The sequence below is a fragment of the Amblyomma mixtum genome, chromosome 3 (genome assembly GCF_055824585.1).
Source record: "Amblyomma mixtum isolate Tamu chromosome 3, ASM5582458v1, whole genome shotgun sequence".
Classification (NCBI taxonomy): Eukaryota; Metazoa; Arthropoda; class Arachnida; order Ixodida; family Ixodidae; genus Amblyomma; species Amblyomma mixtum.
In genome coordinates, this window is record NC_143014.1 from 363,980,157 (window position 1) to 364,002,085 (window position 21,929).

Sequence of the window (21,929 nt, forward strand, 5' to 3'; positions counted from 1 at the left end):
ATAATTCTTCATGCAATCTTGCCCGTCATTGGAAGGAAGGCACATGCACTCCTATTTTCTCTAACACCGTCATCCTCGCCAGGCATAAAGATCGATTCACACGTGAGATTATAGAGGCATTTCATATTCACCATAACAGTGGCGGGTGCATCAGCGATCCTTCCATCGCTCTCAATGATAAAGAGCTCTCCCATTTATCCGGGAGAGACATCTAACTGTCTCACGCGCATGCGCCACGGAGATGGTGTGTGCGTCTTGTTACCGTCATGTATGATCAGGTTTTTTAGTTGTGTTCTTTCACTTTTCATGTTTTCCTGATTAGGAAAGCATTTAAAGGACGTTCTCTTCCACTAAAATTCAGTTGCGAGTCAGCGCTTGCGTTGCGTCTTTCGTCGTCCGTTCGTTTTTCCCGCGCTGTTTTCACCATGAATCATTACCAACTAGCCCAAATCGCAGCCTTAATTAACCTTCTCACGCTGGGCGCGTGTCTCCGTTGGTCAAGCGCTGAGACTGGCTTTGACAACTTCCCAGATCGTTGTTGGGTTGCGCCGTCGCCGGCGCACAAGTGAAGAGGAGAGGGCATCACTTGACAGGCTCAAGGCTACGCCCTCTTCATCAGCAATGAGCAGAGTCAATCCACACATTTTGAAACAATTGAAAACGCACGCCGACGTAATTTCCTTTGCGCCGTGCCGGCGAACGATGTGGAGAGGGCAGTAACCCACACAATGTTAGGCGCTCTCCGGGAGTTCTTTCTCCCCTGCTTTAATGTCACGCGCTGGCGGATTGCTTCCGCGCGGCGCCGGTATTTTTCCGATATGCGACAAATTTCGCGACATCCAGCAGGTGAGCGCAGGCATGATCAAGTTCATCTATTTATTGAGTTATCATAATACCCACACCGGAAGATTTCAAGTGGCATTACAGTGAGGGAGGGCGACATTACAAAGAAGATTTGGGGTGAACATTTGTATGCGCATCCATGAAGACTGAAAGGAGGAGATCGCTTTTGTGAAAACATTAAAATACACTTAAACAAGAATACAAATAAAAGTGATGATAGTAAAATACTAAATAATAATAAATAATAACAATAAAGAGTTTTCTACCTAATCTCTAGACCCTTACTAACATGGTTACGTCATGAGGAAAATAATTTCGAGGAAGGAAATAGTTGTCTCGTTCTAATCGCGTCTTTCTGTAGCGCCATTACCATTTCTGTCCAAAGTGATGACGTTATAGTATAGTAATGAGCATAATTAGTACTACACATAAGAATATCCACATTTAGTACACCACTGGAAAGAGGCAGTTCCGCCTAATTAAGTAACACTAATTAGGCAAACTAACTGCAGTAAAAAATGAGTTGATGTGTATCTTGCTATAGCAACGAATAATTACAAGTGCTAAACACATGACGTGAGGTTCACTTCGAGCTTGAAAATAATTTTCCGAAACGTGAGAACAACAATGGGTGATCCGATGACGTTGTATACGTTATAACGCAATGTAAGTCACTTGACTTAATATGACATATATCGGCGGTTTGAAAAGGCGCCTTCCGAGAATGCTGTTGCCAAAGGCGGCGGTGTTAAGGACAGGAATGAAGACGCAGTCGCTTCGGCGAGCTCCGGTGCTGGCAGTTGTCCGAAACGCACTCAACGTTACGTTCTGGAGGGCAAACGGCGTCTAGTTTCCCGATACACCAGCGCTTTCGCTCTCTAACCAGGCTGAACCGTAGTTAAACCAGAGCGAATTTTTTAAGGCGGAAGCCTTTAATGCCTCATCGTTGTAAGCAGGAGTTGTCGACAGAAATGTCACGCTTTTCAATTGGTCAAAATAGTTGTGACGTCTCAGTGCGCGAATTTCAAACTGGGCCAATTGTACTTTGGCTAGTAACCATGCAACCAATTAAAGGGATTGTATAGAGAGGCTCCAAGTGGGACTGAGTTCAGTTAACTGCTTAATTAAGCAATTAGCCTAATTATCCTTTATATTCAGACCAGATAAATAAATAAAACCGAGGAGGAAATTGGTCGTGTTGGGGAATCAAACCCGGGTCTCCGGAGTGCGATACGAGCATGCTAACCACTCCGCCATGCCAGCTCGTTGGTTTTCAATGAACAAAGCCGCGTCTAGTGAATATGGTGTCTTCGTTCACTTCCATCTTCCTCCCTTTGTGTTACGGCGGGTTTCAGGTGTCCATCGAGATATGCGAGAGAGATACATTTCCTATCCTCAAAAACCAGTTTGCCGTCGAGCAAGGCGTAGAGCCGAGTCGGCGATAGCGTTCTGTGGACTCCCTGGCAGCGTTGCAAGACACTGTCGCGTTCCATTCTCAGAGGCGAAGCTTAACATCCTAACCACACATCAGTGACACAAGCAGCAACACTGCGCTTAAGGCTTTCGCCTCACCACACTTTAGGTCAGCGAAGTGCCCCCCTGAATTTTTTAAACTAATGATTGCACCGTTGCAAAAATACTATTAAAACGGTCATGAGGTAATAAACAGCGGATTGACGAACTTGCAGGTGAAAGGAAGAGTTTCAGACAACGGGATTTTTTTGAGGTTCAAGGAAAAGCGAAGCGGTTTATTCGTCAAGGCAGCTTAAAAATAACAAAATGGTTTGGTTCGGTGGGGGGGGGGGGGGGGGTGGCTTAACCTCCCGAACCGACTACGACTATTAGGGTCGATATAGTCAAGGGCTTCGGAAATTTAGACCACCAGGTATTAAAGCTTTAAGTTGCACTGACATTGCACAGTAATGGTGTGTCACTATGGATGAGTGGGGAGGAATATTTACGGATGGAGAGCGGGAGGCAACACCAGTGTTGATTATCTCAAGCAGACACTCGCCAAAACCTGATATTTAATAGAACAATGGCAGAATCCGGGCGCTGACTGAATTACCAGAGGTTTTCTGTAGAGCTCACTCCAAGTGCTTTGCTAGAAGTGAGTACCAATGAAAGCCTATGGTAATTCAGTGAAATGGTTTGCTTTTAGTGCTTTGCTTAAAAAACATGCACTGCCTAACTTTCTTCAATCTTGTGAAAACTGAACCTAAACAGAACAGGTAATTGGCCCAATATTTGAGTTTGATGGCGTCACCCTGGTCCATTGTGGGGCCAGCTTTTTCCAATACATTTTCAACATTGGACCGATTAGCTGTGCTGCTGGGGAAGCCAGCCCGAATGATATCGCAAGATAGGAATGCCGACACCCTTGATTCTTTGCTTAATGAACAGCGGTTGTTTTAAACATCTAAGCATACCCTATTGAAAATATTGAGCGTGAATTCTGCGTGCCTATCTTTGCGTGTTTATTGCCACGCAAAATGCGACGATTGAACGAGGTCGCAGAACGCGAGACATATTTCACATAATTTGCGCAAGCCGAGCAAGCTCGCAAACGCGAGACATCTCTCACATAAGTGCGCAAGCCGCGTAAGGCTCGTACAGCAGGAGACATCCTCGCGTAATATGCGCAAGCCGGGTGAGGCTTCCAGAATGTCCGAGAGCCAAGGGTGAGTCCCGAATGTTCAAGAGCCGAGTCTGGCTCACAGAGCACTAGACAGTGTCTAATGGAGTTACCATCATGATACCGATAATACCTTGCATGGCTGCAAGGCTCCTACATCACTGCTCAACACGGTACGCTAATGTACTGCATTAAGGCCTCCTCATCTGTCTGTCACTGCCTCATTCAGCATGCATGTTGTGAGATAACAAGCTTTGCAGAAACGGTGCTTCGTGGGATGGCTCTCATGTGTGTAGCATGCTTGCGAAAGGACATAGATAAGGTCACCTTAACTGGCTTTATTAATGCCACATCCCTCATGATGGGTGCCACACAGTGGCTAAACAATTTCTTCAGTTTCTCCAAGTCCAGCAGGTTGGCGTCTTGATACAGGTTCTCACTATGCAGCACCTGCAAAAAGGTAGGAGTATATGCAAAAAAATTCAGTTAATCTGTTTTCTGGAAATTCCAGAAAAGGGCACAAGTACTTCTTCCATTAATGAACCAATGATGATTTCGAAAAGTTTCAGGTTTGAAATACAGACACTGGAAAACCCGACTCAAGCACGCAGACTGCTCAGCATCAAACCTGCACAAAATCTAATAACCGTGTCACACAGGCATTTTGAAGGCTTTCAAATGGCTATTAACTCAACGGCACTTGAATACAGCTAAATGGGCATTTCCAATAGCCACTGAGTCCCTAGAATAGTGTGGACATCTATTAAGATTTTGAAGGCTTTTCAGTGGTAGAAATTTGCACTCAGACATGGAGCACTCGCAACTATACACTAAGGAATAAAATCAAAGCAATTTAATCGCTGAAAGAATACTCAACATGAAATGTACAACTTATTTCACTAAAAAAAAAAGAAGGCTAGCCACAAAACACTGCAGCAAGCATATTATCACTGTTGCCAATAGCACAAATACAATGAATACCACCTTTTCAAAACTGTGTGAGCACTACAACAGCTTCCCAGCAAAATTATCAACTGTGACAGTGGCGCCACAGCAGCTTGGTGCGAGATGATGAAATATCTCTACGGCGATCAAGTATTCTGTGTAGCAGTGGCATAACTCCCAAGATGAAGTGCAAATCTCGAAGCTCAATCTCCCACCTTAACTGTTATCTTTAAATACATATTTAAATTCATTGGAGCGTGCTGCAGAAGTAGGTGGTCAGATCATTCGAGAGGATACCTGCAAGGTATCTCAGGAGACGAAAGGTCTGATGAAGAAACGCCAAAGCATGAGGACGTCTAACTTCAGAGATAGAATAGAACTAGGAGAGCTATCGAAGTTATTTATAAGTGCAAGGTAGCCAACATAAGAAAGTTTAACATGGAGAAAACCTAGCATGCTCTAAAGCATGGAGGTAGCCTAAAATCAGTGAAGAGAAAACTAATCACAGGTAAAAACCAGATTTATGCGCTAAAAGACAAAGAGGGCAATGTCATAAGCAATATGGATAAGATAGTTAAAGTAGCCGAAGAGTTCTGCACAAATCGCTACAGTAGTGAATGTAATCAGAACGTTACGGAGAGAGGCAGTAGAGCATAGCAATGGGACATCCCGCCAGTAACGAGGGAGGAAGTAAAGAAAGCCTCAGGAGCAATGCAAAGGGGTAAAGCAGCTGGTGAGGATCAGGTAACAGCAGATTTGTTGAAGGACGAAGGAGAGATTGTGCTAGAGAAACTAGCCACCCTGTACACGCTTGCCTCATGACCACGAGCGTATCAGGAGCTTGGAAGAATGCGAACATTATTTTAACTCATAAGAAAGAAGATGTCAAGGACTTGAAGATTTACAGACCAATCAGCTTACTATCCATTGTCTACAAGGTATTTACTAAGGTAATCACTAATAGAGTCAGGACAACCTTCGAATTCAATCAACCAAATGATCAGGCAGGCTTTCGTAAAGGATACTCAACAAGAGACCACATTCATGCAATCAATCAGGTGATAGAGAAATGGGCAGAATATAACCAACCCCAATATATAGCCTTCATTGACTACCAGACAGCAATTGACTCGGTGGAACCACAGCTGTCATGCAGGCATTGTGGAATCAGGGTGTAGAAGAGTGTTATGTGAAAATATTGGAAGATATTTATAACGACTGCACAGCTACCATAGTTCTCCATAAGGTCAGCAATAAAATTCCTCTATATTCCGAGTTTTCTAACACCACCATCATTTTTTGGCACCGTGACCATATCATACAAGAATGTGAGACCTACTGCATACCTAAAGAAAATATGTGTGTAAGCCAAGCATCAGCCGTTCTATGCAATAAGAAGTCTAAGTGAAAAAGATTCGATGTAAATTAGAGAAAGCCTTGCCATTTTTGTACTTCTGCTTCTATGACTGCTTGCTGGATTTTTTTCTTTAGTTGGAAGCATTCTTCCATCCCTTATCTCTATACACTATTCCTCTGCCAAATGATGAGTAACCCAAATAGCAATTCCTAAGTAGGGAGGGGGCCTTCCACAGTGACCACACAGGGGCCTTCAAGTTCTTGCAGCAATCAAAACATCCCTTTGTAACACTGGCCTTGAATGCACCACTATACTTTTGTGGCAGGGCAAATACTTATACAATTTATGTTTTAAAACCACACAGAAATCCACAACTGCCATTATGAAAACAACCTAGTAATGTAACCATAAGCGTACCTGGCCAGCATGATCAGCATGGAAAGGCGCACAGCTTGTGTGCAGCTCCTAAAATGAAAGCAAATTCACATGATTAATTGCAATTTCCACAAAGACATTCTTGAAAAATCATGTTTTTGCACCACTCAGCCTCAAGCCTGCCTTATTGCTCCTGCAGCAATGAGGCAAATCTGAGCACAGCTTGAGGTGAGCTGGTGGTATCACATTACGCACCTGACACTACGTGCATCAATCCATTTGTATGAATGAATTTCAGAATGGCGAAGAAGACACACAGACAGGAAAAAATGGTGGGTGGATGAGATTAAGAAGTTTGTGGGGATACAGTGGCCGCAAGTGGCAAAGGACAGACAAAATTGGAGAGACATGGGAGAGGCTTTGCCCTGCAGTGGGTGTAGTCAGGCTGCTGCTGCTGCTGCTGATGATGATGATGACAGCCTGAGCACACCTACAAAGTAAAACTGTGATCTCGACCCAGCAGCACTTTACTGTGTTGAAAGAGAACAGGTACAATTGAATTACTGCATTACCTTGTTATTATCATTAAAAAGTACAGGGCTCTAAGGACTTCCTAATTTACATCGAAACGAATGGGTTACAGTGAACTTTCACGGATTACACTAACAGGCACTGAAAATCCAACACAGCTGCCCAAGAGAATATTAGGCAGCCGCGCTAGCCTTCTTTTGCGCTATGCTACCTGATACCAGATTAAAATTCCAGAGCAATTTACTCATACTCTAGCACTGGGATACGTTATGCCCCAGACTGACGCAGCTGTCTTACTAAAGGCAGAGAAGCTTTCAGTGTGGGTCATGTGTGCTGTGGCGTGAACACAAGCACAGCATCGCCTGCTACCATTCAAGTCCTCTGTGTACACAAATGCAGGTGCAATAGAAAACCCACATCACAAATTTGGCTAGTCTGGTCGGCCAAGCATGGGCCAGCTGATAGCACGAAGCAGCAGGTGCGACACATACCATCATCATCAGCCTGACAAGGCCCACTGCAGGGCAAAGGACTCACCCATGTCTCCACATTAACCCTGTCCTTTGCTAGGTGTGGCCACCATATCCCCGCGAACTTCTTCATCTCATCCGCCCATCTAACTTTCTGCCGCCCCCTGCTATGCTTGCATTCTTTTGGAATCCACTCCATTACCCTTAAGGACCAGCGGTTATGTTGTCTTCCCATTACAAACCCCGCCCCGGCCCATTTCTTCCTCTTAATTTCAAGTAGCATGTCATTAACCCGCATTTGTTCCCTCACCCACTCCGCCCCCTTTTGGTCTCTTAATGTTAGACTTATCATTTTTCTTTCCATAGCTCACTTTGCTGTCCTTATCGTTTGGCACGTGTTTTTTTCTTTGTAATAAGGCATAAAGTATTATACACGGATTACCACATGGCATCCTCCTATGACCGCTAAATAATTTATAATCAAATTTCTTTCTCCTGCTGTATTTGTTTCGGTTTCGACAGCTGAATGATGGCTGTGACTTCAAAGCGAGGTTATTGGTCACGTGAGGCATGAAAAACTGCAATACAATTGGTACTTCTGGCTCTTAAGGAATGCTGGCGTCAGCGCTGTAGCGAATTAAAACGATGAAGCAGCGATTATAAGTGCAGTTTTTCCACGCCTCACGTGACCTATAAGCTCTCTTTGATGTCATAGCCATAGTCAAATTGTTCACCGAAACAGGATGGCAGAAAAAGTTGATTATAAATTATTTAGCGGTCTCACACGAATACCAGATGGTGATTCATGCACAGTAGTGTCTTCCGCATCATTATAGAGAAGAAAACATGCCACCAAGATTAGGTGTCTATACTCTTTTAAGCTGAACTCTCTTCATTAGCCTCCACGTTTCTGTCCCAAAAGTGAGAAACATGCAGGCTAAAGAAAAGATTTCAGCTTAAGTACCAAAGTGGCTATAATCACACGATGAAGCGGAAAAACTCTCGACAATTGAACAGAGAACAAATAGGAATTCCAACAAAATTTTAGATTCTTGTAAGGCTATCAAGCATTTCTGAATATTGTAAACTGCACTTTCACACATACAGTACGCATGTATGCCAAGCTCACATTCAGTAGCCCTGTTTACCGGCTGTAATTATCACGGTCTGAGCTCAGTTACAGATTTAAAACCAGCCAAAAGATGCAACACAGGAAAAGAGAAGAAAACAGGTTGGACTATCAATTGAATTTTTTGTAAAGGAAAAGAAGGCTCGCATGAAGATGCGCCACACATGACTCACACCAGCGAAAGGCAGGACAACAAATAACTGTCACTGATATACAAGCACGTCATCTAAAAGAGAAAATTCTTTCCGTTGAAGATTGACTAATGGCTTCGCTACTCATACAGCCGTTGCCTTGGAGATATGCATCAAATACCTTACAGATTTGTTTACCACTTCTATACACCACTGAAGTGTCACAGAAATCAGGCGTACATACTGATGGGTCATCTTATGATTTACACTCACGACATTGGCACTGTAGTGCCAGATTAGAAGCTGCCTTCCCCCTAACGAGTTAGTGCTCACTCAGGAACACATTAAAGACACCTGCACATATCCCTGAAGTAGTTTCTTGCACAAGCTAGCGGAATGTGATAAACCGCTTCCTGCAAGTCCTGAACCTAGTTTTATGGGATACCATACTGCTATCCCGGTTTTTAACAGCAGTGCAAACGCCATCAACACAATGATTGGCGCAAAAATTACATTTAATAATTTTCCCGCCACTCGATTTGAACTCATGAAGTCTACACAAAGGACTCCATGATAACCGTTCTGAGGTGAATGGCAGTTCAGCCTAGCCTCTGGAATCTGTGCCAAAAAAAAAAAACGGAGTCAGCGCATCGCAATTTACTTCCGAAATCAGCCGGTGCTGATGAAAATTGTATGTTTTGCTTTCTCTGGCTTATAAAGCTCCACTTTCAGAAAAAGTGTCGTCTTTGTGGTTAGGATGCGGAACTTCATCATCACAGGTCAACTTCAGCTTGCCATCAGTGTCCCTTTAATGCCTCAAAGTTGAACAATAGCTCCATTCATAGAGGAGGGCTGTGCATAAATTTCGACCACCAAAGATTCTTTAACATGCACTGACATTGCATAACACACGAGCAAATATGCATTTCGCCTTGTCGAAACGAAGCCACCACAATTCAATGCCGCGTCTTTGGGCTCAGTAGCCGAACACCAATGCAGTAGGCCACAGCAGCAGGTGAAAAACAAAAGAGAGCCCTTAATAGGCAACCTAACTTGCCAAAATCAACATAACGAGGTGTAAGGGTTCGGTAGCGTTCGCGGGGGTCATCAGAATGCGGCTGGGGTGCTCAAAGCGAAGCGTCTCCTTTCTTGGAACGCGGCCGCTCGCGAACGCGCCGGCAGGTATACGGGTGTCCCCCCACCCGCGGTACTGATTCGCACACGTGCTGGCACGGATGTCTATTTGTGTTTGTTTTTGTTTATTTAGTGGTAGAGAGGGTGGTTTTACCTTGTTGAAGCCGGAGGGCTGGACATGCCCTTGAAGAACCAATCATGTTGAGACCGCAGCATGATTGGAAGCTATGGAATGTGGGCCGGGCCTTTAGGGCTTTAAAACCGGGCCCCGGAGCTGGAAGCGGGGTTCTGCGCTAAGGTCAGATGCAACGCATCTTCGGCAACGCCGAGCAGGGGCCTCCCCTAGTATTAGCCAGATCCACCTTTTTGTTGTTTGTCTTTTGCCGTTTAATTTGTCTCGAGTGTCTAAACTTCTATACGCTGTAAATATCTGTACATAAACCTCAGTTATTGCCTTTTTTTTATCCCTGCGTGTCAACTGATCACACGAGCGTCTCTGACGTGGCACCCCTGGTGCGAAGAGCTTCAGTTCGAGTTACCAACCGTCTCTGGCGGTGCACCTGTAGTGCAAAGAAGAAGAAGAACCTGATCTTTACTGGCGCAATCGACAGGATCCTGCGGCCATCGGAAGACGGCGCAGGAAGAAGACAAGGCAGGGAGAAAGGTGACGACAAGGCGACAGGTCAGCGATCGTGAAAGGACCTGCGGAGACACGGCGGCAAGGACGCAAGGACCACGGCAGTAGTCCAGCGATGCGGGACTGCGTCCGGTCAAGGAAGCAGCGCGTCGGGAACTCCACGATCACCGGCGGCGGACTAGCGGCGTGCGACAGCTCATCGCAGCGTCCGGGGAAAGTGGCGGTGGACCCCGACGCCAAGGAGCTGGCAATGCGGATCGACGCATCGAAACCGTGAGTTTCCTTGGTCGCATTGTTCACGTCCCTGTGTTCGAGCCGATAGGACATCTGAGGGGTACGGAAGGCGGTATGGAGAGCTATCCAAGCCTGCCCTCACTTGATGTGAGGTACCAAGTGGAATTAGCGAAGGCGCGCTTAGCGTACTTTCAGGCTGAACTTGCGAAAGTAAATGGAGGAAAGGCGCCACTGTGCGAGGAGAAACCTCAGGATGTTAAGTGCGTCTTGGAGGAATTAGAAGCAAAGCGCCAGCAGCTAGCGCTGGAGCTCGCTGAGCTCAAGGAGTCTAAGAGAGCTAGTGAACTAGCGAGGGACAACTACTCCGAGTCTCGAGAGGCGAGGCCGCCTGTGCTGGAAGACAAAGGAATATACCTGTCAAGCACAGGTCAAGAAAACAGCCAGGCAGAAGAAAAGAGGGAGCCAGCTTTCCACGAAAGTGCAATCTCTCGTGAAGAAAGTATCGTGACGGAACGCAGCGTCGCGGTAGTCGAGGCGGTGAACGCGCACTCCGACGATCCAGCTGCACAAGTTAGCTCAACCCCTAATGAGACCAGGGACGCGGACGCGAGTTCAGGATTGTTGGAAGTCACTCTGACAATTCCGAAAACGCAGTCCCAAGCAAGCTGTGAAAAAGAGCATTTCGTGCAGCAGGAAACGGTCGGTGAGGACAGACGTCAGATCGGCGAGCGAGTGAAAGGAGGAAGTCTGGCGTCGCCGCAACCGCACACTGTGTCGGGTATGGAGCATGAAGTGCCCCGTAGCGTTTCTGGTGGCAAGAGCCCTTCATCCGAGGCAAAGAGCGGAGGTGGGCCTGTTGGGCCGACCGGGCAGAACGCCGCGCAGATGAACGCACCCGGTGTGTGCCCGACCAGGTCAGTTGAGGACCCGGAAAGGTGTGGCGACTTGCCGCAAGGCAAGCCCGGGTCAAGTGACTGTCAGGAAGCTCATGGAGCCTCGGAGTCAGACTATGCCACGGGGCCAGCGGGCGCTGATCAAGCACGGAGCGGCGGTTTCAAAGTTTGCTCGTGCAGTAAAGGTGCAGATGACCCCGGGCGAGGTGGAGTGGCAGGAGGCAGGTGCGTGGTTTTCACGCTGAAAGTCGACGCGAGGAACAGTATGTTCCGTGCTAGAGGTCGGCGTATCAAGTGTAGCGAGACTGGCTGTACTGCTATATTTGGACGGGCCAGGGGCTATGCTCTTTACGCACCACGCGTGTTGTACTGGTGCGCCGGAGAGAGAGTGCTCTCAAGTGCGTCGCATGGTCAGAGATTTTCACCTATCGATGACCAGGACGTTTTTGATCCTGGAGGGCACCGTCTTTTCAGTTCACGCCCCGCTGTGGCACCAGCCTGACGAGCATAGTGGCCATTAGGTGTTAATCGTGTCGAATGAGGCACGTGTGGGCTCGAACGCGCACAGGGACGCTCGGTGCGACTAAGGAGGCTCACGTGGCCCATATCAGTGCTACTGAACGCTCTAGTTGTGAGTGTCGGTGTGTGTGTCGAGCAGGACGCGGGTGCGCATGCTGGTGAACTGGGTGCAACGCACCAACTTGGACGCGTGTTACGGCGCACGGCAGGCATGCCACCGTGTGAATTTGTGGAATTTGCTGATGTTGTGTGTGCATTTTGCATTTTGTTTTTGGTTTTGTTGGTGCCAGCGCTGGTGTAGCTGTGGTATGTCACCCACAGGGTGGTTTTGTGACCCGTACCGATCCCTTTGTTATAATTCTAAAAGTGGCATTTGAGCCCTTTGTAGAATCTTGGGAAGGGCGTGTAAGGGTTCGGTAGCGTTCGCGGGGTCATCGGAACGCGGCTGGGGGTGCTCAAAGCGAAGCGTCTCCTTTCTTGTAACGCGGCCGCTCGCGAACGCGCCGGCAGGTATACGGGTGTCCCCCCACCCGCAGTACTGATTCGCACACGTGCTGGCACGGATGTCTATTTGTGTTTGTTTTTATTTTGTGGTGGAGAGAGAGCTCTATTTTACGGCAGCTGGAGGGCTGGCCAGGCTCTTGAAGAACCAATCATGTTGAGAGCACAATATGATTGGAAGCTATGGAATGTGGGCCGGGCCTTTAGGGCTTTAAAACCGGGCCCCGGAGCTGGAAGCGGGGTTCTGGGCTAAGGTGAGATGCAACGCATCTTCGGCCACGCCGAGTAGGGGCCTCCCCTAGTATTAGCCAGATCCACCTTTTTGTTGTTTGTCTTTTGCCGTTTAATTTGTCTCGAGTGTCTAAACTTCTGTACGCTGTAAATATCTGTACATAAACCTCAGTTATTGCCTTTTTTTTATCCCTGCGTGTCAACTGATCACACGAGCGTCTCTGACGTGGCACCCCTGGTGCGAAGAGCTTGAGTTCGAGTTACCAACCGTCTCTGGCGGTGCACCTGTAGTGCAAAGAAGAAGAAGAACCTGATCTTTACTCGAGGGGTCACACAAGTAGCAGTGGACTAGGAAAATAAAAGCTACTTGTGTCGGAAGATGTCTTCAGTGCTTACCTCAAAAGCCTGCTTGCTTGCTGGGCATCCTAGCACCAAGTGAAAGGCTGGCACAGCCATACTGGAGAGCTTGGAAGAGGCATTGCTGGTAAAGCTATGTGGAGATTGCTGCAAGGTAAAAAGACACATTTAACAGCAGCACAGTGCAAAAAATGGACTAGAATCAAGCATGTAAGGCAAAGTGCAAGGCACAAAAAGGAGCCGGTCGCAGAATGGAACACAACTGTTTAACCACATTTCGAAGTGGGCCAGGCAACAAGAAATTCATAACCACGGCAGTCATTCACAACCTAGCCTCAGACGAGACATCACTTGCATATCGATATCCAGCATCGTTTCTACAATACATGCCACCATTCAAAAGAACAGACCACAGCAGGACGATATTTTCAGTAGAAGGCTGGTTTGCTTCAAATTCTGCATGCGTCCCTCAATTTGAAATCTGGCATGATTAGCAATGATTTCACATTCTCACAGGTATGATGAATTAATAGTGCCAATTGCAGAAAAACCACACTTTTTCCTTTAACATCAAATAAGGTATTGGAGAGGTACCTCAGCATATTTAAGTCAAAGTCAGATTTATTTGCGCCATTGGTTATAATCATGAAACAATCAAGTTTATTCTTCGTACATATTAAAGGCTCAATTACCCTTAAATTTCACTGCAACTTCGGGATTTAGGGCAAATGGAGCTAGGGCACCTGTGTGCATTTTGCAGTTGTTTGTACCATTTCAGCTCCGAGCCAAAGTATGAAAAAGCGAATGCCAAAATAGAGGCGAAAAACTTCAGAGCAATTTGTTTTTATCTCACCGTTCTGCTATTCAAGGCTCGACTACACTGGCTCGGCTATAAGTACGAACGCAGCTGGATCATATGGAGCTTCGTACCTTAAATACACAATTTATAAAAGTACAAGTGAAATACAAGTGAAAGAGGAGGAAGCTCAATCCAAACGCATACAGCTGAATCGCAGTCTACGTAGTTAAACTGCTCGAGCGCTGTTACTTCAATTACAGCGTAACATGCGGCGAGAATGTAAAGCCCGGGCCGAAGATCTATTGGTGGGCACATATTCCATTCTCGGCGAGAGATGAATGGCAGTACGGCGGCAGTACGGCGCCGATATCGTGCACCCCGCGATCGGATCAGCTGTGCATATTTGCATGGCATACTGACCATGACCGTGTGACCACTGACACTACACGCGCATTCATGCCCGTGTGCCGCCAGCAAACAACCTTTCAGCGCTGCGTGCTGCCGCGATACGCACTGCGTCTTCGCGTCTCTGTACTAGCTGTGTTGACGTGGCCAGTTGTGCGCAAAGGCTTTGAAATAATGAACAGGTTCGAAGAAAATTAACTTACCCCCAAGATGCGAGATGTCACCCGGGTAGTGGTCTCCCACCAGCTGCTCCGCCATGGAGGAAATGAGCCCCACCGTCCGCATAGCGTTTCCAGTGAAGGCGCGCAAAGGACGACGCGCTATCCGTCGAGCCCGCTGACGCACGCTATAAACACAGGTTTACTCAGCACCTTACCACGTTTTCGTACATCGCACCAGCGAATTTCACTGCTGTCGGCACATCACATATCGGAAGAGTGACAAATGCTCATGCCAGCGATCGTTCACGCCCTCGGCACCACAAAGGACCACGACAAACGTAGTAACGCTGACCGCGGCCCGCCATGCTGTCCCTCCCCAGACGCTGCGTTCGTTGGCTAGCGCTTCGGCCAGTTCCGGCTTCCTTCGACCCGTTTAGAAAGGCATCGCCTCCAGGCATTCCTCCAGGTCGTCTCTTTCGGGCTCTATGCTTTTGGGCAGTGCGATAGCAAAGAACTAAAACCAAATGAAACTTTCGTTACAAAAATAATTAAGTTCTTGTGCACATATTAGCATTAAAAACTTGAGAAATTTGTGACGCATGGACGCATTAATATGCGTGTCGGTACATTCGTGCGTGCGTGCGTGCGTGAGTGGGATGGTCTAGCTCGTCAAATCCAAAGCCTATCCGACATGCTGCATGGTTTCTGAGATCACCGCCGTGAGCTTCGCTTGTTTTCTCGTGCTGCTGCTGGGCTGTCTTGCGCGCCGCTGTTACTGTGCTGGAATCGCAAAAGAAGAAGGATTACCGGTGTGTGCTGCCGGTGGGCGCGCTCTCATCCAAGAGTAGTAGCAGCTCCCAATTAAGCGATCCGTCGGGGCATATGTGCTATGGATGTCTGGTCGACAACGATAATGAGGTCAGCAGTGCGGTGCCGTCGTTTGATGAGTCGAACCTTTCGGCCTATTGCACTGCTAACTTCGTTGCAAAAATGCCTGGCTCATAAGCAGCGACAGTGGCCATTGTTTCTGTGGTGTGTTTCGATTACAAGACGGCGCCCTTCTACAGTGTGGCTTCCTTGGAAACTTAGTCGGCGGTGTGCCTGCAACACCTGTCGCTGTCAGCTCAAACTGACCGCCTGCGAGCGCTGCCTTCTTTTGCGATGTGAACGGTGACGGGACACTTACTGCCTGTGGCCGGAGCTTATAGCAAAAGCGAAGAGTGTTTTGTGTGAAGGTTTGACGAAGTGCGTGTGTCAGTCTGGACCCTTAGCAAGTCATACGAGATGCGACATGCAAAAGTGGTCCACCAGTCGCTTCAGCAGAAAGGAGTGCGGATGTTTTTTACGTTACTTCAATCGAGAACTGCCCATGCAAATATTTCAACTCGTCCCTTGCCTAAACAGCATAGTAAAGAAGCTAAAGCAACAAAACTGCTGTTTCCATGCTGTATATTGATTCCGCACTCGTGCTAGAGGTGGGAAATATGTAGTAGTTATTGGCGGAGTTACAGCCTATGAAGCACGTGCAGCTTCCTGTAATTGCAGGTTAGGATATGTGCCTTACTTGGTATTGACTTTGTAACCAGACATAGCCATCTGTCAACTAAAAGAAATTTTCTTGCTATAGGATTCTGCAGCATTATGTATGCTTCTGGACACTGAATACCGGGTGCGTCACCTCTCTTGAAAGCACTCAGATTTGTGTACTTATCAGTACGTTTGAGATGAGAAAATTTTATCAGCTTCTTTTCTTTATTTTATAATTAGCTACACAGCATGTCGCAAAAAAAAATGTTTTAAGGAAAAGTATTTCAGTTTAGAGTAGAACAGTTCAACAAAGTTGTTTTGGGCATTCTGGTAACTTCAAGATGGTATCTGATGGTTGCATACAGACGCGCAAGTCAAACCTCAAAGGGCATCAAACTTAACAGTACCGCTGAGCTTATCCTTTCGTGCTTTTTATGTGTGTGTAGATCACCTGGGGAAGTTCAGTATTGGATGTTGGATTTCATAGTTCTGCTACAACTTTTATCTTCCTTTCTACACATGAAACATGACTGAACTCGATTACATTCCCCAAGCAAATACCTGACGCCTTACAAGCGTTCCTTACTGTGCACAGTTGTCCCAGTGCATTATATCCACTCATGTGCAGCACACTGTTGTGTTGCTCTTGGTCTCCGAATGTGACTCTCAGCAATATGACGGAATAATAGCACATCCAGATGGTCTTTGTGGTAGTGCAAATTTCAAAACAGATTGAAGAAGAATGAAGAGTGTGATACTTCGTCATGCATCATGCAATGCTGGTGCTAATCAGGCAACATGTGTGGTATACATACTTCGCACATTTGAGATTCATTGGATTTGTTCTGGAGCCATACTGGGAATTAATTAATCGATCTGTGATTTGTCACTGAATTTGAGAGAGGGCACTAATTTCTGAACTTTTGACACCAACTGTGAATTCAAAACTGTCTTTTCGTGTAGGCTTACATGGCCTTTTTACGTGTATGTAAATTTATGCTAATGACTTTGGAAATTGCTTTGGAAATGGTTTTGGAAATTGCCTCGTAACATTCCTGTTACAGCTCACAATTCGCTTTCTGCACGTCATGTTTGATTGAACCTGATTATATCCCCAAGCTTGTTTGTTGCACCTAACAGACACTGTTGCCCTTTCAGAGTTATTCCATTGATTGACTCATTTCGAGTGCAAGCAACAAATGGTTGTGTTGCTTCTGATTTCGAAATATGGCTGTCTGCATGACGGGCAACAACATAAGTGCTCTGGATGGCTTTCATCATGCATCTATAAGATATCTGTAACTTTCAGGATTGGTTAAAGGAAGAACTGAAGGATGCTGTAAGAGTCATTAGCAGCTTGTTTTTTACATTATTTTACTATAAACTTGCAATGTTGACAAGCTCTTGCTCAGTGTGCATGTTGTCATGTACAGGTCCCTGCAGTATCCAAGGAAACCATTTTGCACTAAAAGATAATTTTTTGGTTATTTGTTTGCTGAAGTTGAAAATGATTAATGGGTACTTACGCCAAGACGAAAATTATAAAACAGCAAAACGTGAGCTTATTGCTCATTATTGAGAAGTAATCATTAACTGAATGCTCGAACCTTGTTTGCTTTCACCCTAAATGGGCCTTTACAGTCTCGACAAGTTGCTACTAAGCAAGCAAACGCACACATGGCCACACGCAGCCTCACTGAGCTTGCTCAGTACGCACATAAGCACGCACAGCTTCGGCAAGCCCCCTCTCAGCACGCAGATGTCCACGTACAGAGAGTTCTCCACGAGAGTCCACGATTTTTTACACGCAAAGAGTGTGCGTGAACATCTATCAGCTCACAGTACGCGCATATGTACACACAGGACGCACAGAATGCGTACAGGTAACGCACAATTTCTGCGCATTTGTGTGCAAAATGAACGTGATCGTACAAAAATCACTGTTCTCGTGCAAACTCACGCAGAGTTTTTTCAATAGGGTACATACTGCAACGGCTCAGAAGAATACTCTTGCCAAATCTTTGAAATGTGATGACTAAAATTTCTCGCAGGTGTAGCAAGACAAAGTGAAAGGCGTGAGGATGATGTGGTGTCAGCTGCTCCAGTGCCACTTCAGGGAGCAGGCGAAACTTCGTTACAAAGCCATTTGGGTGCACCCAGCATCTGTAGGAAAGGACTTACTCAATGCACAGTGTCCATCTCCTCTGCCACGAGTCGATCGTGTGAGATAATTCATCGCCTCTCCACATGGAATGAAGTCCTCTACCACATCCAGATGGAAGTGAGAGAACTACCTCTAAGACCCGAGGAGCTAGTCTTAAAAAGCAGACATTTTTCCTGTCTGATAGGCAGTGACCAGGAAACACTGCACAGAGTGGCCCAGCTTCTGTACTTCCTGATCAGGGAGCGTGGCTATATCACAAAACTGGACGTTATCATAGGCAGAATGAACTCCTACACTGAAATACTCTCCGATGCCCTCAATGGTAGTGAGCACATCAAGAGTCTCCAATTAATAATGAGACCCGAGATTGAATCTCATAGCTTCTTCTCAATAATCCCATCCTTGAAAAACTTAATCTATATTGAGTGTTCGACTGCTGACTGCAAAAAGCCACTTCTTGATGCACTAACCTCTTGTCTGCGGACAACAGTGACGCTCGAATCCTTTTACATTGGCAAGCTTAGGACACCGAGCATCTACTCTACAGAACTCTTGAAAGCCCTTACAGAATGTACTTCGTTGAGAAACGTATCCATGCACTTCAGCACCCTGCAAGGAGCTTCACTTGAGTGCTGCAATGACTTTACAGCGTATGTAAGGAGGAGCCGCACGTTGACGACCCTGAGATTCGAAGGGATTCGCCCTGGGGTCAAAGTGAGCAACGTGATCCTGCGAGGGTTATACGGAAACAAAAGTATCCGAGAACTAAGAATACAACAACTGACGGCTGATGGAGAGGCCATCGAACTGGTTGGCCACATTTTTGCGGATAACAGCATGCTGCGTTCTTTTTCACTCGGCTGGATAAATTTCACAGTTAGAGAGGAAGGGATGTGTGATAGCTGGATTTCGAGTCTAATAGGGAACAAGACATTGGAAGAAGTATGTCTGTATTTTGATACATGGAATTTCCAGCAGTGGAGGCAGTTCCTCGCTGCTCTTCCGACGATGCGCCGGCTAAAAAAAGTCACCATACGTGGGCTTGACATGGCCGGAAGGAATCTCCACGAATTCTGCGCGCTCCTGCGTGAGACTGAAGCAGAAAAAAAGGTTGCTTTCAGGCCCAGCTTAAATCCTTTCTTTCATGGAGATGAATTAAGCATTGTGGAGTGCAGGAGCTTCGCGAACATTAGCTGCTTTTTACCGCAAAGAACTGGTTCTGAGAGGCTCCACAGACTGGTGCGCGTGCTGTCTGTATGCAATCATGTGACATCGCTGGCACTGTTCATCGAAGACGCAATCAGCACGGTTGTAGGTTCTGCCATCACCGAATACATCGGCACAACGACCACGCTGAAGAAGCTCTTTCTCAGGTTTTCTGATTATGCTCTCTCTGCAGACGATGCAAACATAGGCTGGATGGGCGCGATCGAGTCACTGTCAAAAAACCAAAGCATCACAGAAGTTACGTTTGATGCGGGATTAATCAAGACAGAAGTGGTGGAATGCCTGGGTGAAGTCATCCGATGCAGCGAAAATATTAGGAGGGTGTTTGTTAACCTTCCGTTCGATCAACATCGGTTTCTCGCACATCTTTCCAGAGGCATTGCCATGAACTACGCCCTTGTTAGCGCAGAGTTTCCGATGCGCATCGGCCCAGACGCCTTCGCCGTATTGGACACAGCACGCCGAAACTACAGCCTGGTGGCACGAGCTTCTAACTACCTGCAAGGAACTTCACTTGAAAGGTGCGGTTGTGGTTGTGGTTTGTGGGGTTTAACGTCCCAAAGCGACTAAGGCTATGAGAGACGCTCTTGAAAGGTGCGTATTAGCTGTTCAGGGTATAAAAGAAATATACGCCGGCCATGTAAAAAGAAATTCCGAGAGTAAGTTTTAATGGTGAGGCAACCATAGAATATTGTAATATGCTTTTATAGAAACAATTAAGGTAATGACCCAGTGTTGCGATGCGTAGCAATACCTTTTGCCATGGCCCACCATGGTTTGCAGGGGTGCAGCAATGACGTAGAGGTAGAGCATCCACCTTACATGCAACTATATCGGGGTTCGAATCCCGATGCAGCGCAATCCTCCACCGGGTTAAAAAAAATCCGCGTGTCGATGGAATTGCATAACCAGGCCTGGGGTGGGGCCGGATCTTGGTAACCAGAACCGACAAAGCACTCCCTCGCCATAACAGGATTTGGCCACCCTGGTGTAGTACTTGGTCGCAACCTTCTATGAGCAAACCATGGCTCATATCCAGTACTTAAGGCTGACATAAAAAACTAAGTACGCAATGATTCTGACGACGGCAAAAACGTTATTAGCAACAAAATGCAAGCCTGCAGAGGGGAGACCAGCCGAAGCATTTATTGTTACAACGATATTTTATTATATATGAAAATGTTACATCATAAAGAACTTCCCATTGAAGAAATTGCCGACGATTACGTTATTTCCTAATGCGAAATTTGAGCGGAGCTCATCAGCTGTTTCAGCACTTTGATAGATTGAGAGATTTATTCGATAGATTGATCGATCGATTGAGGCAAGGTATGCGAGCAAGGTATGTATGTACAATTACAGACAGTTTTTATTTTTCAGACATATTCCTTCTTCAAGAAACACTCCACTAAGAGTAAAGTTACACTTGAGAGAGGCTACTTTACAACAGAAGTATTGCACTTAAAGTGCAGTACCACAAACCGGAGAGGCAAAGAAACAAAACACAATCTGTTCACTGAAGCTTAAACGGCGGCTCGGGAGGTCAACGCCCTTCTTGTATAGGCTCGCTCCACGTCTGTCTGTTCGCGCCAGGGCAGGCGCGCACATACACACAGTGTCGGCTGTGCAGTCTCCTTCTCGTGCTGGGCGCGTGTCCTCATTAGTGAAAGGCCGGGAGTGGCTTCGAGGGGCATCTGGAACTTCCTGTCGTGGCGCCGCCGCCATCGCGCGAGTGAAGAGGAGGAGAGTACCTCTTAGCGCACGCAAGGCTACGCCCTCTCCGTCAACATCGCGTAGAAACGACTCTGAAAGTCTAGAGATATCGTCTGCAATCCCTCCACTCATTTTGCAGGATTATTTTAAAAAATTCATGCCACTAAAACCTAGCACTGTTCTCTCACTAAAAAAGTATTTTGAATGTGTAGAGATCTGTGACCTATCTTATTTCCGTAACGTTATGCACTAGGCACTGGAAGAATAGGGAATCGCCAAGGCGCCAAGAAAGTTGTCAGCGGAACGCTCCTGCAAGAGGGAATGCGGAAGAGACTTGTTCCAGTGCTGTGTGTTTGAACAGAATATCGAGCATTCCGTTTTAACATTGCAAAGTACGCAATTGTGCTGCTGAGGCTGAGAAAACTTTATTGCGCAAAAGTGTAGGGGATTAAAGCAAGCTATCTAGCGTTCCGCAGGCCGTGGAGACCTTTGGCGACACAGACCCATTCGGCGGCCTTGGATTGAATGTTGTTGTCAACGCTAGCCCTTAGCTTATCCTGTGCTTCTTTGGAGGATCAGGCAAGCGTTCTGAGGGAGGCTTACGGACTTTGGACACTGAGATCAAGTAGTCGACGTTATCTTTCTGACCTGAAAAGTGACAGGAGGCTTTGCTATTATTATTGATGAACTGAGATATGTAGTTTGGGTGGGGAAGGGTACACCCGTCTATAGTTGTCTCCACATGCCGTGTTGTTGTTTGGTTAGTGTTTCATGCGATGGTGGAAGAGTTATTATTGCTTTGTAATGTGCAGTAAGTTCATGGTGTGATATGAGTGGCTCATCAAAAGGTTCCGGTTCCTGACTTTGCGCCACCTCTCCGCCGGCTAATTCTGGAGCGTGTTGGTGCACAGCCACATTTCCCGGATTCCACGCGTTAGCTGGAATCCCTGAGTTCAGTATCTATCACGAGACGAGATTCTCTCATTTTTGTGTGTAATTTTGTGGTAAGAC

At 46.5% G+C, this 21,929-nt stretch overlaps 1 protein-coding gene across 1 annotated transcript; it reads right to left on the reverse strand.

Moving 5' to 3' along the window:
• Positions 1–3,273: 3,273 nt before the first annotated feature.
• Positions 3,274–16,617, reverse strand: LOC149356626 (uncharacterized). The gene is made up of 4 exons (XM_089584270.1): positions 14,330–16,617; positions 12,962–13,069; positions 6,198–6,245; positions 3,274–3,928 (listed from the first exon to the last, which is right to left on the reverse strand). The coding sequence occupies exons 2-4, from the start codon at positions 13,019–13,021 to the stop codon at positions 3,704–3,706; spliced, it is 333 nt and encodes a 110-aa protein (XP_089440396.1). The 5' UTR covers positions 13,022–13,069; positions 14,330–16,617; the 3' UTR covers positions 3,274–3,703.
• Between the last annotated feature and the right edge of the window lie 5,312 nt (positions 16,618–21,929).

Excerpts from the sequence above, each read along its gene's own strand:
- LOC149356626 (XM_089584270.1), bottom strand. The coding sequence starts at position 13,021 with ATGGCTGTGCCAGCCTTTCACTTGGTGCTAGGATGCCCAGCAAGCAAG. Across the intron at positions 6,246-12,961 it reads CAAGCAAGCAGGCTTTTGAG|GAGCTGCACACAAGCTGTGC; the intron begins GTAAGCACTGAA and ends CTTTCATTTTAG. Across the intron at positions 3,929-6,197 it reads ATGCTGATCATGCTGGCCAG|GTGCTGCATAGTGAGAACCT; the intron begins GTACGCTTATGG and ends ACCTTTTTGCAG.